Raw genomic sequence first — 18589 nt, 5'->3', positions numbered from 1 at the left:
CTCTGAAGGCGGACCTCCGCCTCACGCAGGTCACGGAGTAACTGTATGCGCACTCCATAAGTCAGGCCCATACACGCGCCGCGCACCACCGCCTTCATGGCGTCCCATTTAACCGAGTAGGACATGTCACCGCCTCCCCAGTTCAAATCCAAATAGTCAGTAAGGGCCGTCGCCATATGGGCTTTCCCCACTTGGTCCTGTAAGAGGTCCATCGGCATCCTCCAGGTCCGAGGACGGGAGGGCTGGGCAAGTCACTGGAGAGCTCACGTCACTGGGGAGTGGTCCGACAAGAAACTGGCCTGATGAGTGACCGTTAGGGAAAGGGATGCATCAATATTAGCGGCGAGGACCCTATCTAGTCTACTATGAGTGTTGTGCGTTGGGGTGTAACAGGTATACAGTTTCTGTATGGGGTTTTCCTGTTGCCACACATCTACAACCCCTAGGTTATACATCACTTCCCGGAGTCTCGCCGTCATACAAGGTTTCCTGCCAGAACGAGGGGGGTGCCTGTCCAAATCCGGATCCAACACACAATTAAAGTCCCCAAAACAGAGGAGGGGGGCGTCAAGATCCGTTGCAATGACCTCCTGGAGTCGGGAGAAGAAATCGGGGTCATCAACATTAGGCGCATATGAATTTAAGATCGAGAAATCTCTCCCATCAAGCTTCACCCACAGGAGAAGATACCTACCCTCAATGTCCGCTTCAGCATACTGGACGGCGAAGGGCACCCCGGGAGCCACCCAGACCAGTACCGCTCTGGCGTAGGTATAAAAGGAGGAATGGAACACTTAACCTCTCAATTTTTTGGACAATTTGTGCGCGCCCTCCTCAGTCAGATGTGTCTCCTGCAGACACGCAATGGAAACTCCGTGGCGGCGGAGGAAGGACAGGACCCTGTGTCTCTTGGCGCAAGTGCCCAGCCCCGCACGTTCCATGTCATCAACTTATATCCCATAACCGCTGCTTCCGCCCTTCCGGGCCGCCAGCTGCAACCTGTAGGAGCCTCCACCTGTGAACCTGAACGGTATAACACCTGATGCCTGCATGAACAACCCCCCACAACACCCCCCAACCCCCCGGATTTCTCCACCCCTCGTACCCCGTAGAACACATCCCCCCACCCCCACCCACGAGCAAGATGACAATAACAACAAAATATGCAACCCTGCCCTTCCCCTGCTGGTGCCAGGACGTACACAGCCACCCCATTCACCCCACTCAACACTCACCCACCAAACAACAGAGGCAGAACCACACACCCCCTCCCCCCCCCAGCACCACTAGGGATCCCGTCCCTGCAAGAAGATCCCGAGGCTCAACCAAATGGAACGGCCCTAAGGCGTATTCCACCCCAACCAGACATACCCCTCCCCACCCCCCCATAATCCCCCTCAGCAGTGCACAAGATGTCAGCCTTCCGCCCCAACCCATAATCCAAGGATAAACTTCTCAGGCCCCGAGTAGCCATAGCGAACTCTGAACATACAAAGGCCACACCATCAAGAATAAAACAAGACATAAATCAGATAGCACCTCATGACGGGTCCGTCTCCAACATGGACTCGGCACCTCCAGTTTCCGGGACCACCGGGGCCGTGAAGACCGTGCCTGGGACAGTATTCTGCAAAGTGTCTGGGACCAGGACATCCCCAGGGACGGACGAGCTCGGAGTCCCCGGCCCAGTCTCCGCCGGCAGAGGTTCCAGGAGCAGAGCACCATCTGCACCTACCGTGACTCTAGGTTCCTCGGACAAGGCCGAGCCAGATGGGCGCCTCCGTCGGCCACGGCGTCTCCTCGCAGGTCGGGTCCCCCACGTCTCTCGGGGTCCACCACGTTCTCCCGGGGGAAGATCATTGCCTCTGATCTCCAGCCACTCCCATACCTCCGCCGGAGATTCAAAGAAGTGCGCCCTCCCTTGTGCAATCATTTTGAGTTTGGCCGGGTATAACAGCATATATTGCAACTGCATCTCCCGGAGCTTCTGCTTCACCCCCAGATAGGACTTCCGCTGCTCTTGAACTTGCTGAGTGTAGTCGGGATAGATGGACACCCGACTGCTTTCAATGATGAGATTCTCCGTTTCTCTTGCCGCTTTCAAGATGCAGTCCCAGTCTCTATAATTCAGGATCTTGGCGATCAGAGCCCTCGGAGGCGCTCCTGGACGCGGCGGAGGAACCAAGGCTAGATGGGCCCTCTCGATGACTAAGACATCCGAGAGGCCCCTCGGACACAACCTGGAGCGGAATCCATGTCTCCAGGAAGCGCTCAGCTTTACCCGCCTCCAGCCGTTCCGGCACTCCCAGGACCCTTATGTTGCTGCGACGCGCCCTTCCCTCCGCGTCCTCGGCCCTTCGTTCCAATGCATGCGTCGTGGCCGTTAGCTGCGTGACCGTCTTCTTGAGGGCGCCACCTCCCCCTGCAATTGGGTGATATTACCTTCGGCGTCCGTGACCGTGTTCGCCACTTTGCGGACATCTGTCCGCAAAAGGTTAACCTCAATCGAGACCGTTTCAATTTGCCGCTCCAGCGCTGTGTGCGACCCCTGTATGGCCTTTAACAGTTCCTCCCTGGAGGGCTCCTCCTGACCGTCCACCCCCTCCTCCTGACCCGTCTGGCGTGTAATCCGCTGGGAAGGCAGCCGCGGAGTAGTATATTGCGTGATGGTGTTGGGCTGGGTGGAGCGCGACATCCTATCTTTACGCATCTCGAAAGCCCAAGAGCCGCAACAGGCACTCTAGTGGTCTGAGCAGGGCCTCCCTCCAGCCACCGCCACCGTGATATATGGTGCAAGTCGGTCGCCCAGATCGTAACGCTACTCACAGTTCCGTTCAGCTGGTGGTCTCCAGCGTTCCCCAAGATGGACGTCACCAGAGAGGGGGGCGCGGCAGCGGCTATGGGTCGTCCCAATCCAGACCGCGGGGCTTCAGCAAGGGGCGCAGCACCGACGTGCAAGGACGGCGGGGGGCCGTCAATCCGGATACGCCAGGTGCTCCAGCCGCTCTCAACCCCACCGCAGCGCGGAGCAAGGGGCCCCGCCCCCGGGCAGTTCCAAATCCGTGTACCCTAGGGGGGGGAGAGAAAATAGCCGACTTGAAGTAATCTCGGGACACCAGCTCCAGGCGGAGCACGCAGAGCCCAAAAGCCCAGGGCCTCCCCGGGATCTCCACCCTAAGGACCTCAGGGTCAGGAATAAGGCACAGTCAGGACCCCCTGGAGGCCTTCACCGATAAGGCTCGGCCCGCTAGAGCCAGCGAGGCGGGCTATGACAGAATGCAGTCCAGGCGGGCAGCACGGGCGGGAGGCCGCTGCCAATGAACTCCGTACCCCAACAGATCTCCGCGGCATTCAGGATGACAGGCAGGCGCAGCTCTCCGTGTCCCCCACTCTCGGCGCCTCACGGAACTCCAGCACTCCACCCAGCAGGGAAATCAGGCAGCGCAAGCGGGCACGGTGGGCCGTTCAGGCCGTTGCAACTCACCGGGCAGGCCGGCCGGAGCCCCCCGTCGCCTCCAGGGGCCCCGCTCAGCCAAATCCATATTCCCGCGGCCGCAGGGGGAGGCGCCACCAATCAGGGTAGTCCAACAACCCAGGGTCACTCCTGGGCCCTCCGCTCCAGTCACCAGGCTCCCGGGGCAAGAGAAGCCTCCTCTCAGCCGGCGGCCACCGGGCCCGGGACCCCCCACGCCGCAGGAGGAGAAATGTCAGGGGTGGAGCCGGCCACCGCTTCCCTCACCTCTGCGGCCGGGCCGATGGCGAGTCAGGTAGGGACACAGCAGGGACCGCGGGCATCCCACAAGCGGCGCTAGCCCTGGTCTCCGGGTATGTGCAGGCTCCACTCTCGGGGAGGCAGCGGCACTCTCCTGGGCGGCGCCGACTCCCAACGCCTCCGCTCCGCCTCACTGCCCGACTAGGCCGCAGACCCCGGCCTCACGTGGACAGAGGCCCGGGGTGTAGTAGCACCAAAGATCCCCACGGGGCAGTACCGGAGACCTCACCGCCGCGGAGCCCCGGGCAACAGCGGGCTCCGCCGCTCACCCCACACCTCTGTGCCTTCAGAGATTCACTGCTGGGAGCACCTGGACAGGGTCCACGCTCTAGCCCAGGCCCGAGACCCCGACCTCGCGTAGGCCAACTCCGGCAAGTTTCACCACAGCAGGCGTGGGGCCCCTCCGTCCGCCACAAACTCAGGGGGCACCTTCGGAAGGGGAGTGCCGGACCACCGGTTTTAGGGGTATGGGAGCCCAAACAGGATCACTTATGCAGGATTTTGGGATCCTCATGCTGGGAGCTGGCGGAGCTCACGTCCTGACGGCCATGCTGCTTGGCCACGCCCCCCACATTACCCATGCTTGAGACTGATCACTCACCACCAGTTGACTCATATGACACAAGTCACTCATTACAAGCAGACTCCATGGTTACAGTTATTATTATTTAAATTACCACAGGTTTGTCTTTCTTGCTCTTTATTCAAAAAGAATATAAATAAAATCTGCTGTATCATCATTTCGTTTTTGACATGTTTGACTGCATTGCATTGTTTTTGTCGGAACAATGCACGGATGTCATATCATGTAAAGAAAAACTTTATAACATATTTAAAAGAAAAAACAAAAAGAATAGAGAGACATTTCGTAGTACTAGGAACCGACCTGAGGATTACAATGAGGTATATGAGAACTGGATGAAACCTCTTTTGATTGGAGGGATCTTACTAAAGAATGAGGTCTGGATATGGCTTTAAGGAAAGCCCCCAAAATGTTGGGAAGCACTCAAGGGATGTATTGATGAGTTGGAAGTTAGTCAGTAAATTCTGAACGAGTTTTTGCACAAGCCTGAACTTAGAGAAACCGGAGGAGGCTCTCCAAGAATGTACTTGTGTTTTCTGTGTGATGAGGGCACTTTTCTTAGGTCTTCAGGTAGGTTTAAAAGACAAATACATTTTGTGAAGACAAAAGCTAGTTTCTGCAGCAACTATTTCAAGACTCAAAGGAGTTTTCTGAGGACTCAAATGGATTTCTAAAAATTTAAGGGCGTTTCCTGATGACTATGGGGAGTTTTTGGAAGACTTATGACGTTTTAAGGGAAATAAAAAGGTATTGTCTAAGGGCCGGAGTTTTATGAGGATGTAAAGGGATTTCATGAGAATCTGAAAGTTTCGAAACCCTTTGTGTGAGCTCAGTAGTGGTGTTTACACACTGTAGTAGCCAGGTCTGCTCCTTACACGCCGAGAGGAGAATAAACCAGCCTTACTGTAAAATCACCAAAAAGATAATGCTTGAAATCCAATGAAGTTAAAAAGGTCTGTTTAATTACAATGAGCACAGTACTGAATTTGCCAAGACCATAAGAAGAATGTCCAAGCTACAGTTCTAAAATGTTGTAACAACTGTATGGCATTTGCCATAGTTAAAAATACACAGTGTAGTTAAAAGGTAAATATACAATTAAAAGGGAAATACAAAAGTATCTACATAGAATGCAACACATCTCCTTCCTTACAAACAATACTAATTATTCATGGAACACTTAGAAACACGTCTCACATCCCACACTTGATCATCTTGAGGGACCACACTATTATTATTGACTTTGACGATTTTCAAGGGTTTGCTAAACTTTGTATCATGCTTAAGGAGAATTCCAGGTTTACGTATCCTAACAAAATCCCCAACCACAAATTTGGGTATTTTAACCTTCATACGAAAATCATAATAGTTTTTACTTTTAAATTGTTTTTCTTTGACCCTACGAGCTATGTCTTCTTTATCTAGCTCAGACGTCTGACCTCTGACAACCTTCTTAAACCACCAAGGACACAGTTTAGAAACTGGATCTCTACCTTTGAGTAAACGGAAAGGTGAAACTTCCGTGGTTGTATGGGGAGTTATACAGTGTAACCACAATTTCTCCGTTAATTTGTCTTTCCAATCTGCACCAAAATCTCTTGCCCAAAGTATATCTTGCTTGAGAACCCTATTGAACCTTTCCACCTGAACATCCCTCGAGGTTCATAAAGAGATGTGGGAATATGCCGAATATTATGCAAACAGACCATTTTAACTTCATTGGATTTCAAACATGATCTTTTTGGAAATTTTACATTCCCATCCTCGTCGCCAATGTAAAATTTCCAAAAAGATAATGCTTGGAATCCAATGAAGTTAAAAGGTCTGTTTAATAACAAGTAGCACAGTACTGCATTTGCCAAGACCATAAGAAGAATGTCCAAGCTACAGTTCTAAAATGATGTAACACAACTGTATGGCATGTGCCATGGTTAAAAATACACAGTGTAGTTAAAAGGGAAATATTTAATTATGTTATGTTATGTTATAACTACTTATATAGCGCTCAGCTGCCCCAGCAAAGGGGCGTCCCGGCGCTTACAGCAGCTAGAAGAACAGCATACTACCATGAAGCCCAGTAAGACAGATTCCAGCAAGAACTTATTTTTTTAAGGGAAAAAGGTGGGTTTTAACTGCCTTCCTGAAGGTCAACAGGTCGCCCAGTTCTCGTATGTGGGCCGGTAATGAGTTCCACAATTTTGCTGCCAGATAGCGGAAGGAGCGGCCTACCGCTCTTCAGCGTTTTATCCTAGGCACCATAACCAAATGCTGCCTCGTAGAGCGTAATGCACGGGAAGGGACATATGGGATCAGCAGGTTATAGGGAATTTTAGGCGTAGCCAGTTTCAGAATTTTAAAAGACAGGCAAAGCGTCTGAAACCGAATCTTCTGAGCCATAGGGAGCCAGTGAAGCCTCCGGATGGTATCGGCGGTGGAGCAGAACCGGGGAAGGCCAACTAAGGCTCTGGCTGCTGCGTTCTGGATACTCTGCATCCGGGTGATCTCAGCTTGATTGGCCCCTAGAAGCAGGGAGCTAGCGTAGTCCAGGCGAGAGAGAATAGTAGACTGGATTATCAGCTGTCTGGTAGATGCATCAAAGAATTTTAGGTTAGGTTTAATACCTCGTAAAATGCCGAAACATGTGGCAGCAACTTTTTTAGTGTGGCAGCAGAAACTAAGAGAGGTGTCCATCCACACCCCCAAGTTCTTGACTTCATTCCTAGGTTCGGGGGCCTTACCCAAGGCATTAGGCCACCAATGGTCACCCCATAAGTCAGTGTTCTTACCGACGATCAAAACTTCTGTTTTGTTTGCGTTTAATTGCGAGCAATTAGACGTCATCCAATCTGCCACGGCCGTAAGGCCACTTTTAAACTTGGAGACCTTCAGGCTCGAGCCATCTGTTAGAGCAACCACCAGCTGCGTGTCGTCCGCATATAAGACCATAGTAAGGTCCCACTGTCTGGCGACAGCAGCTAGTGGCTGAACATGTAGATTGAACAATGTGGGGGGCTCAGTGCCAAACCCTGGGGGACACCCTGCTCAATTGGATGCGCCTGGGATAAAAATGGAGGAGTGGAGACACGAAAGGACCTTCCGGCCAAGCAAGATCTAAACCATTCAAGGGCAAGGTCTGAAATCCCTTCCTCCTCCAGGCGGCGGAGCAGAACCTCATGCGAGACCGTTTCAAAGGCGGCACTGAGATCCAGTAGGATCAGTGCCGCCGTTTGACCAGAGTCAAGAATGGTCTGCAGGAGTTCCGCCATAGCAAGGAGAGAAGTCTCTGCGCTATGCCCGGCACGGAAACCATGTTGTGTGGCATCTAGAATGTTATTGGAGAGCAAGAAGTTGGTGAGTATGCTGTTAGCATGGGCTTCGGCAGCCTTCGCCACCCAGAAGAGGAGAGAAATAGGTCTATAATTCTCGTGTAATTAAAAGGGAAATACAAAAATATCTACATCGAATGTAACACATACCTGCTTAGGGTGCTTCTGACATCCTGCAAAACAAAGAAAAAAATTAGTTTCCACAGGAGATGTTAAAACGTCAGTATTTTTAGGAGTGAAAGACTTCTAATTAGCCATAGTTAGAAGACATTGGGAAGCTATTCCTCTTGCAGTCTGTAAGCTTGTGATTTGAGTCTAGTGACATAGCATAGTCTGTAATCTGATGGACTGAGTCATGTGACACAGCACAATATACAATATTGTGACTGGGGTAACATGACACAGCAAAAACTTTAAGATCACGTAACACAGCTGAACCTGGTGTTCTGTTTTGTAATCATGTGACATTGCACAGTGACATTTTCAGGATACAGTTACACAATAAAACACATTTCACATATTCTGAATGCAGTTACACAATACAACACGTTCAGATATTCTGAATGGGCTCAGTTAACACCTTGTATGATGTTTCTAGCAGGGTCACTTGACACAGCTGTGGGTGATTTTAGTGAATTCACATGACCCAGTCTGAAAAAAGTCATATGACTCAATCTGTGTGTTATGTTGATGGATATAATACTGCGCTGCAGCTTTTCCCCTGTGGGCTCCCGTCCCCTCCACCCACGTCCCCAGCCCTCGCGCTAACCCTGCTGTGACATCAGCTGGCATTCTAGAATGCCAGCTGATATTCTGCCATTTGACAGTTGGCTTGACAGTTAGAGCGGAGTTGAGATGCTATACTGATCTGACTGGCTGTTACGTTCCTGTCACTCCTGCCGGTATGTTGTATCTTGAAACTTGAATAAATTAAGTTGTGAAAACCTACCTTGCCTGGTATCCATAATCCTCTACATAACAATGGTGACGAGGTGAGGAACGCAACACGCCGAAGTATCCACGCAGAAGGAATAAAGAACAAGTGAAGATTGAAACGGTGACAGAATTGAAAGAGCGGAAAAAAGAAAATTACATGAGACGGAGTGAAAGGAGATCCTAAACTAATAATAAGAAGTGCTTCAAGGCGGCAAGAAAAATAAAGGAGTGACGAAGGCGTAACCAGACTACAAAGCGGAAGGGAAATGAAGCATCGCAATTTGGGAAACTGACCAACGGAAATGAAGTAAGGTAGAAGTCAGTTAAATTTTTATATACTCTGTAAATTAGACATTGACTATAGAGGTGAATCTTGAGGAGAGCACAGAAAAGAGTGTGACACTGTGCTGGCGGTATTTGGCGCCTGAAGTGAATCGTGAGGAGAGCGCTGAAAGGAGTGTGACGCAGTGCTGGCAAGCGTGGTGTGCTGACGTAAGCACGCTGCGTGGAAGCCATCTTGGATGAAGGAATACAAACAGAACGAAAAAAGTCAGCAGTAACGTGAACAAGCGTAAAAGCACGTTGACGTGACTGCAAAAAAAAATAACAAAAGATGAGCGGAGAGTCAATTTCACTTGCGGAGGTGAAAGGAATACTGCCCTGAGGCGCGAGTGAGAGCGATCCAGCGGACCTGAAAGGAACAATAAAAACGAGTAACGCATCACAAAACAAGTGAGAATTGCGGAGATAAGGTAGACTGTATAAACATTGAGCAGCATAAACAAAAGTTAAAAAGAAAGTAACAGGGAAGGAAACAGACAAGGAAGCAAATTGATACTGTCATTAGAATTTTCTATAAAAAAAGTGCATCATAAACAGACTTATAGGAATTAAAGATGGCCAGTAATAATAAGTACAACTTATCACCCCCGCAAGCGTTTTTAGCAGTGTCTGGAGAACCGCCATTGAAACGGGAAGAATGGCAGGAGTTTTTTAAGAATTACATATCTATATGTGATGAGGAGGATGAAACCCTAAAACCAGAGTAAAAAAAGAAAATATTATTACATTGTTTGGGGGCTGGTGGACTACGAGTGTACAATAAGATTAACAAGAAGGTAAGGGAAGGCGAACAAGGCGGTGTGTTTAGTAATGCATTGGCAGATTTAGACTGTTGCTGTGAACAGGTATAAATTTTACCACCGCAAGCAAGAGAAAGATGAAAGTGTAGAGGACTATGTGGCTATATTTAAAAATGTGGTGCTCACATGTAAATTTGGGGAGCTGCATGATGACTTAGAGACCAGATTGTTATGTATGCAGCAAACCCAAATATTCAAGATGCACTTTGGGCAAAAGGAGAAGAGCCACTCAACTACGGAATAGAAATAGTAAAACTTGCAGAATTAACGGGTAGATGTGCCAAGGCTGTAATAAATGAGAGTAAAACAAAGGAGGAGGAACCAAATGTGGTGGCTAAAATAAGTGGCAACAAGATGAGGCAGAAAGATAAATACGGGTGTAAAAGCAAAGAAAGTGCTGGAAATGAGCAGAAAAGTGGAGAAAGGAATGGGCGCAGCGTAAATGTTACAGATGCGGAAGCCATAGGCACTTGGCTAATGACTGGAAATGTCCGCCACAGAATGTCAAATGTAGCAAATGTGGCATATTGGGACATTTTCAAAAAGTGTGTCACAGAAAAGCGAGCGGAAGGGTCAGGTTAGTTGAGGGAAACGCATAGTAGGAAGAGGATTCCTCAGATGAGTCAGATTACAACCTCTGTGTACTCAACGTAAATGAAGAATATGAGAAACAAGAAAAGGAGATAGATAAGAAAAAGAAACCCACATGTAAAGATGCCATTGGAGGAGTGAACATTGAAATTGTGTCAGATTCTGGATCGCCCTGCACTATTGTCAACAGAAAGGTGTGGAGAGAGAAATTTCAGAGTGCTCTTGGGCAAAGAATGGAAACTCCTGACACCACGTTGAAGACATTTACAGGAGAACCCATCGAACTAGTGGGGTACAGAGCGTTGAAATTTGAATTTAGGGACAGAGAAACTTCCAGTAAATTATACGTGGCAGCTAGAGGGCCATCGGTATTAGGGTGGAAGGACCAAGGAAGGTTAGGTATAACGCTTAATCCTAACAGTGCAGAGCCTATATTATTGACACAGCAGGATAAGGAACTTAGTACAGATATTGTAAACAGGTTTCCTAAAGTTTTCAACGGCACCATCGGAAGATTGAAAGGGTTTCAACACAAGATACAACTAAAAGAAGATGCTATTCCATGTATACATAAGGTGCGACACATACCATTCACTTTAAGGGAAGAAGTCAAGAAGCAGTTAAGGGTACTACTTGAGGCGGACATCATTGAGCTGACGGAATCATCGGAATGGGTAGCACCATTGGTGGTTGCTCGCAAGCCCAATGGAAAGTTGAGATTATATATTGACTTACGCGATCTTAACAAAAGCATCCTTATAGATCAGTACCCCCTGCCGAAAATAAATTAAATGCTGTCCTTGACAAAAGATATGAAGGTATTCTCTACAATAGACTTAACTAGAGCGTGCCACCAAGTTCCATTATACCCTGACAGCAGGTGCTTAACCACCTTCATATCGCCGTTGGATGTTATAGGTTTAAGAGAGTGCCTTTTGTGCTACCATCGGCGGCGGCGTTATTTCAAAGACTTCTGCACGAGATTTTTAAAGATGTCAAAAATTTACTCATCTTCCAAGATGACATCCTAGTAATGGGAAAAAACCAAGCAGACCACAAACAAAAGCTAACACAAGTACTCAAAATTCTGCAAAAGTTTGGTTTGACAGCAGAGTATGCGAAGTGCAGGTTTTTTGGAGAAGAAAGTGACATACCTGGGGCATGAAATCACACCAGAGGCCATTAAACCGAAGAAAGAATTGGTTAAAGCCATTAAGGATGCTCCAGTGCCACAAACTACGGAGGAGTTGAGAGTTTTCTTAGGACTAGTAGAATTCTATTAAAAATTTGCCAGGAATTTTTCAACAAAAACATATGACATTAGACAATTACTTAAGTGTAAAAACAAATTTGAATGGTCAGCATGTTGCAACAAGGCATTTGTGGCTCTTAAACGCAAAATGTGCGAAGCTCCACCACTACAGGGCTTTGACCCAAGTCTCAAGAGCATGGTCCCAACGGATGCAAGTGGAAAAGGAATAGGTGCCGTGCTAACTCAAACTGGAGTAGCGGGGAAGGAAGTGACCATTTCCTTTGTATCACGTTCACTCACCCCTACCGAGGAAAAATATTCGGCGATTGAGCGTGAGGCATTGGCGTGCGTGTGGGGTTTGGAGCATTTCCGACAATATATTTGGGGGGAAAAGTTAACTCTAAGATGTGATCACAAACCACTCACTAAGGTATTAACTGTGAAGGGGTTATATAATGCTTCCCCTAGGTTGGCACACTTGTCAGTCAGGCTATTGGACTACAACTATGATGTACAGTAATTACCAGGTACTAGAAATGTGGTGGCAGGCTTTCTCAGCCGTTTACTCCTACCGGGCAACGATGTGGAGGAATGCAAGGAAGATGAGTTCTGTGTGGCAAACATTAGCAAAGAATTTCCAAGCGTCCATAGAGATGTATGGTTTAGGGAATTTGAACAGGATGAGGTGATACAAGAAGTGAACAAACATATTATTAACAGTTGGCTAAGTAAAAAACACATCAGAAATGAATTGAGACCATACTGGTAATTCAGGAATGAATTATCTGTAGAAGGGGGACTAATTTTGAGATAAGGCAAGGTAATACCCCCAGAAACACTAAGAAGCAGAATTCTGGAGATATGACATGAGGGGCATAAGGGCATCAACAAGACAAAACAAAGAATAAAATGCTGGTACTGGTGGCCAGGTTGTGTCTTGGAAATTGAGAGGAAAGTCAGGAACTGTGTTCAATGCGAAAATTCTGGCTAGTCTCCGGTTACACTGAAACCACCTTTGCATCTGTTGCATTGCCCGGGTATGCCTTGGGAGAGAGTAGGAATAGATGTCATGGGCCCCTTGGGTTACCAGGGGAACTAGTGTACGTTGTGGTTTTGGTGGACCATTTGTCAAATGGCCGGAGATCAAGGTGCTCCACAAAGTTGAAGCCAATGACATTGGCAGGTTTCTCAACAGTGTTTTCACCAGAGAAGGGATACCCAAAACTATTGTCAGTGACAATGGCAGACAATTTACAATGGTTGTCTTAAAAATATTCATAGATAGAAACAGTATTATTCACAAAACCACATCTGTATACCACCCAGCAGGGAAAGGAGCTGTGGAAAGATTTAACAGAGTAATGAAAGGCACCATACAACTAGCCAACAACAACGGGCTATGTTGGAAAATGTAAGTAAAGAAAATGATTTGGGCATACAGAATAAAACCACGGGAGAGCACAGGCCTCAGTCCATTCGAAATGATGAGAGGCAGAACACCACTATCCAAAGACAATGTGGGTTGGCTTAAGCCTAGTAGAAAGGCAGAGTGGTTGGCGGAAGAGGTCAGAAAGAATGTGCAAAAGGCACAAAAAGCATGCAAAAAACGTTTTGACATAAGACACAGGTGCAAACCACTTACCATCAAAGTAGGAGATATGGTGAGGGTAAAAAGAAGTGGACTCATCGAGAAAGGACAGAGCAGATTTACTCAGCCATTAGTTGTCGAAAAATTATTTAGCAATTCTGCCCTTCTCAACGATGGAAAAGTGTGGAATGCAGCCGCACTATCTACATGTGAGAGGAAGGACAATAGAGATAACGAAGGATTAGGAGAGTTTGAAACAGACAAACCAGCCGAGAAGGATGTATTTATGGACTTTGACAGGCAATTGAACTTCGACTGGCTGGTTGAATAAGAGTTGGAGAAAGAGGGAGTAGAGAGTGGGGAACAAGAGTCCCTCCAAACCGCAGCTGACAATGCTTTTTCTAACCAGGATCAAATAGAGTCCAGTGGGGGAAACAGAGATTTCAGCAGCAGCCAACCTGTTGATTCCTCAAGTGCTGACAGTTCGGGAATGTCAGAAGAAGAACAAGTGTCTGAGGGTGGACCCGTTATAGAGGGAAACACCACCAGTAGATATGGGCGCACTGTGGTCATGCCTAGAAAGTTCAAAGACTTTGTATGTGAATAACCATGCAGGCGGTGTGAACTAATCATTAATGATATATATATATATGTATATATATATACATATATAGAATATGCTACTTACCAGTATGCATCTGTTCTTGGCATGTAGGGCTGCTGACATTCATATCTATAGCATAGATCGCCGCCTAGTGTTGGGTCCGGATGATTGCACATTGTTGTCCTGGAAGAGTCTTCGAAGTATCACGAGATAGGTGGCTCCTCCCCTGGACTACAGTGCGCATGGGCATCGACTCCATCCCCAGATTGTTTTTATCCATTGTGGCGAAGATGGAGTAACAGTGTGAGCGATGACCATGCTAAGAGTAAGTTTGAATTCTGCAGCCGCTACAGGCGCCGGGGAGGAGGGCGGGCGATATGAATGTCAGCAGCCCTACATGCCAAGAACAGATGCATACTGGTAAGTAGCATATTCAGTTCGAGGCATGTGGGCTGCTGAATTCATATCTATAGCATAGAATAAATAGCAGTCCCTCCATTAACGGCGGCCGCCTGTGCCAGCTGCAGACGTTTGAAAAAGTGTCTTAAGAACAGCCTGCCCTACAGCTGCTTGCTGCTTGGAGTGCACATCTACACAGTAGTGTTTAGTAAATGTGTGTGGTGTAGACCATGTGGCTGCTCTACAAATGTCTTCCAAAGGGATATTACCAAGGAAAGCCATGGAGGCCCCCAACTTGCGGGTGGAGTGTGACGTCTGACGACGATTTAAGAAGCGGACCTCCGTGTAAATTTCAAAGACACTTTAAAAAAAAACAAAAAAAACGAAACGGAACGAAAGAAAGAAACTTAAAAGATAAGGATCTTTTACTAGCAGCACAAGTTGGCACAAAGAACCCCACTAGTGACGACCATCGATCGCCTTCTACTTTTATGTGCCAGGTACTGTTTGATTTCTTTCTACCTTTGACTCCTGCTGACCGGTGAATGTAACACGTTCCTGCTGCACATTGCACACCGGTCGCTCACACTGAAACCAGTTCGGGAATGGAAAGGCAATTTTAATCGAAAATAACTAACTGTGAGCAATTTTACATGTGAACTATGTGACCTGTCATTGTTCGTCACTCCGCACTGCAGATATGTCAGCTGCATTGTATAACAGCCGCTTTTCCTGCTCATCAAAATAAACAACCTTTCAATTTCGAAGTGCTGGCAGCCTGCGAACATTTTGTTCTTTAGAGACAGCCTGGAGTCCGCCGCGCTTACATCGGACTTGGAGGTAGAGCACAGTTTTTGATTTAAACTGCACCGCAGGTGAGCCCATTTAACTCTGGCTGTTTTCAGACTGTTTTGTGTGTTTTCGCACCAACGTGGCCATGACATTGCGGTGACATTTCTTTTTATTTTAATCATTTTATAAGCTTTCCTAATGGCCTGCCACTTGACTGTTTAACTGCTTTGCCACATTTAAATTTTGCTCGAGCTTTACAAGAAGCGCATGCACTCAGCGCATGCCTCCTTACCTGCTTCCTGTGTCACCGTCATTTTCTTCTGTGACGTGAGTCAGCCTTCTGCCACCGCCGGAGTTCCTTGAGGCACGCTGGCACTGAGAGCCACCCGGCACTTCACACGTCGACGTGCTGCCATTTTGATTGACACTCTTCATCAGTTTCATCAACTTATCGTCTCATGGGCGGTCTCCTGCATTTCAGCTGCCATTTCCAACATAATTTTCACAGCGATAGGCACGCTTTGTTGTTAATTTGCCTATTGCATGCCAGGATTCTCAACAATGATAGGCACGCTTTGTTTTATCTTTTAAAATGCATTTCAGCATTTTCATCAGAGCGATTGGTACGCTTTGTTTTGGTTTGAAAATAGACTTCGACAATTTCATCAAAGCGATAGGCACGCTTTATATTTCAGCTGTTTATTTCATTACAGTTCTCCAACAGCGATGGACACGCTTTACCTTATATTTGCCTATCACCGTTCAGTGTTATTGTTCTACAATGATGGGCACATTTTCAACTGTTCTCCGCTGTATCTGCATTTTGATTTTGACCCAAGGTCCTTGCTGTCCTTCGCTGTGCCTATATTTTCATTTTGCTCAAGAACCTCGCATTGATTTATTGGATCTTTCGCAGGTACTGATTTACTCATTTCCTTTGCGTTTTGAATTTGGATGATTCCTCACTTAAGGCTCATCTTAATCTGTCTCCTTGGAACTTTTGACAACTGTGCTATCTGCACCATCTTATGGTCATTTTAATCGTTTGCATTTCATAAAGAATGATAGTGTTTTAAAATGCAGGTTTTCTTACCCATGATTTTAACGAATGTTTATTTTTGCTCCATCAGCATATATTTTCTATTATGCAGATGCTATCGCCTTTACTTAAGCTGCCTATTTTAATTATTATATTACATTAATAATAAGTACTTAATGATTTTACTTTTACAATGATTTTAGAGTAAGAGTTTCAAAAGTTATATATGCAACAATAGTCGTTTTAGAATAAGCGCTTCATGGTATAGATACAGGCATATCTAAAGTTAAGAATGTGATGTTTTGACAGTCATTTTTATATAAGCGTTTCATGATATGTATAAAGGCATATCAATTGTTTTAAATTTTAAAAGAGACATTTGAAGGAGGAAGGTTTAACTTAAAATTGGTTGTCTCTAAAATGTTTAATAATCATCAAATGATTATATTGTCACACCAAGTTATTAAGCTATGTATGTTTTTAATTTCAAGAGGTGTGTTCTCTTCTTACCGACTTGGCTTGAGGGAGTTTGTTTTAAATTTCATATGTGCGGTGTGGGTACCTCCCACGCCTTTCTCTCCAACGTGCTTTAAGGGAGAATGTTTAGAATTTCATAGGTACAGTGTGTTTTAAAATTTGGGAGTTTGTTTTAAATATTAAAAGGGGCATTTGAAGGAGGAAGGTTTAACTTAAAATTGGTTGTCTCTAAAATGTTTAATAATCATCAAATGATTATATAGTCTCACCTAGTTATTAAGCTATGTATTATATATGTGCCGTGTGGGTACCTCCCACGCCTTTCTCTCCACCTTGCTTTACGGGAGAATGACAAAGTTTCATGTGGTACCTCCACATCTTGCACGCATCTCTTGCTTCTTTAATGTGTTATGTCCACTTTTTGCGTGCATGCATCCCTTGCTTCCTTTATGTGGTATATACATTTTGCGTCCATGCATCTCTTGCTTTCTTCATGTGGTATGTCCACATTTTGCGTGCATGTTTTAATTCTTTTATGTGGTATTTGTGATCTATATTCTGCACTTGTTATTCTTTTTCAATATTCAACCTACCTTCACTCTGGTCTGACCAATCAGTGTGCCCTGGTGGTTTTTGCTGTTTCTGCTCTTTGTCTCCTCGATTCCTTTACTTATCTTCTGCATCTTGCTCACTTAGCTCAGCTATTGTCTCCGTAAAAGGAGGAAGAGGGGTTTGTGTTGCCTTTTCGTTTCGTTGTGTTACTCCAGTGTTTCTCTTTCTTAGTACATGCTTTGCTTTCACGCTTCTACAGTCTTCTTCTACATCCTTCTTTGTGTTTTCAGAAAATGGTTTTATCAATTTCACTCTACCTCTTCACATGTTTTAGAAATCCATTTATTTATCTATTTAGCATAATACTTTGTATTGTAACTTATCGTTATGATTTTGTGAAACCTTCTTTTCATTGTTAAGAAGGGAGAAGTTGTAGAGTACTGCTCAGCCTGTGCGTGTGAGTATGGAATGTAGAATGTTGGAATGTTGGATGAATGTCAGTTTGAGTCAGAGTTGTAGTACGGGCTGAGCAGAGATCATACTGCTCCTGGTGGGGGTTCTCTATTTAATTACTTAAATTTAAATAAATACCAACTTTCAACATACAACCTCGGCTTCCTGTTCATCTCTGTACTTTACAGGGGGACCGTTAAAGTGCGCTTAGCCTTGTGATAGCAGATTTGAATACACTTAACGATCCACCTGGCTATACCTGCTTTGGAAATGGGGTTGCCTTTGTGCTGGCCCGAAAAGGCAACAAAGAGTGTCTTCCTAAAATCTTTGGTTCTATCGATGTAGTACATCAAAGCTCGTTTGACGTCAAGAGTGTGGAGCATTCTTTCGGCTACTGTCTCTGGGTTTTGAAAGAACGCGGGCAGTTCAATGGTCTGATTGGCATGGAACTGTGAAACCACCTTAGGAAGAAATTTAGGGTTAGTGCGCAGCACCACCCTGTTCGAGTGAATTTGTATGAATGGCTCTTGTACAGTGAGCGCCTGGAGCTCACTAACACGTCGCAGAGACGTAATGGCTATTAGAAAAGCCACTTTCCATGTTAAAAACTGAACCTCGCATGAATGCAGAGGCTCAAAAGGTGGGCCCATCAGCCTGGTGAGGACCACATTAAGGTTCCATACAGGAGCTGGCGGGGTCCTGGGAGGGATGACTCGTTTCAGTCCTTCTAGGAAGGCTTTAATGGCAGGCACTCTGAAAACGGAGAGATGCTGCCTGTTTTGGAGATAAGCTGCTATGGCGGATAAGTGTATCCGAATGGAAGCATATGCCAGCTTGCATTTGTAAAGATGTAACAAATAACAGATGATGTTGTGAGTGGATGCATCTAGCGGGTTGATGTTGTGTTCCGTACAGTAAATGACAAACCGCTTCCATTTTGCTGCATAGCAGGCTCTGGTGGTGGGCTTCCTTGCCTCCCGTATGATATTCATGCAGTCGGGAGGTAAGTTAAGGTAGCCAAATTCTAAGACTTCAGGAGCCAGATCGCCAGGTTGAGCTGTTGCGAGTCTGGGTGCTGAATGT

The 18589-nt window shown here is 46.4% G+C and overlaps 1 protein-coding gene across 1 annotated transcript in view; it reads right to left on the bottom strand.

Annotated features, from left to right (window-relative positions):
* LOC144754210 (E3 ubiquitin-protein ligase TRIM39-like) overlaps positions 1-18589 on the bottom strand; it is a 98227-nt gene that overhangs the window by 34818 nt on the left and 44820 nt on the right. The window contains exon 4 of the mRNA XM_078641796.1: positions 7832-7854. Within this exon, the coding sequence (XP_078497922.1) occupies positions 7832-7854 (23 nt within the window). The remainder of the gene's footprint in view (positions 1-7831; positions 7855-18589) is intronic.

The sequence above is a fragment of the Lissotriton helveticus genome, chromosome 5_1, assembly GCF_964261635.1.
Source record: "Lissotriton helveticus chromosome 5_1, aLisHel1.1, whole genome shotgun sequence".
Lineage (NCBI taxonomy): Eukaryota > Metazoa > Chordata > Amphibia > Caudata > Salamandridae > Lissotriton > Lissotriton helveticus.
This window is presented reverse-complemented; position numbering and strand designations above follow the sequence as displayed.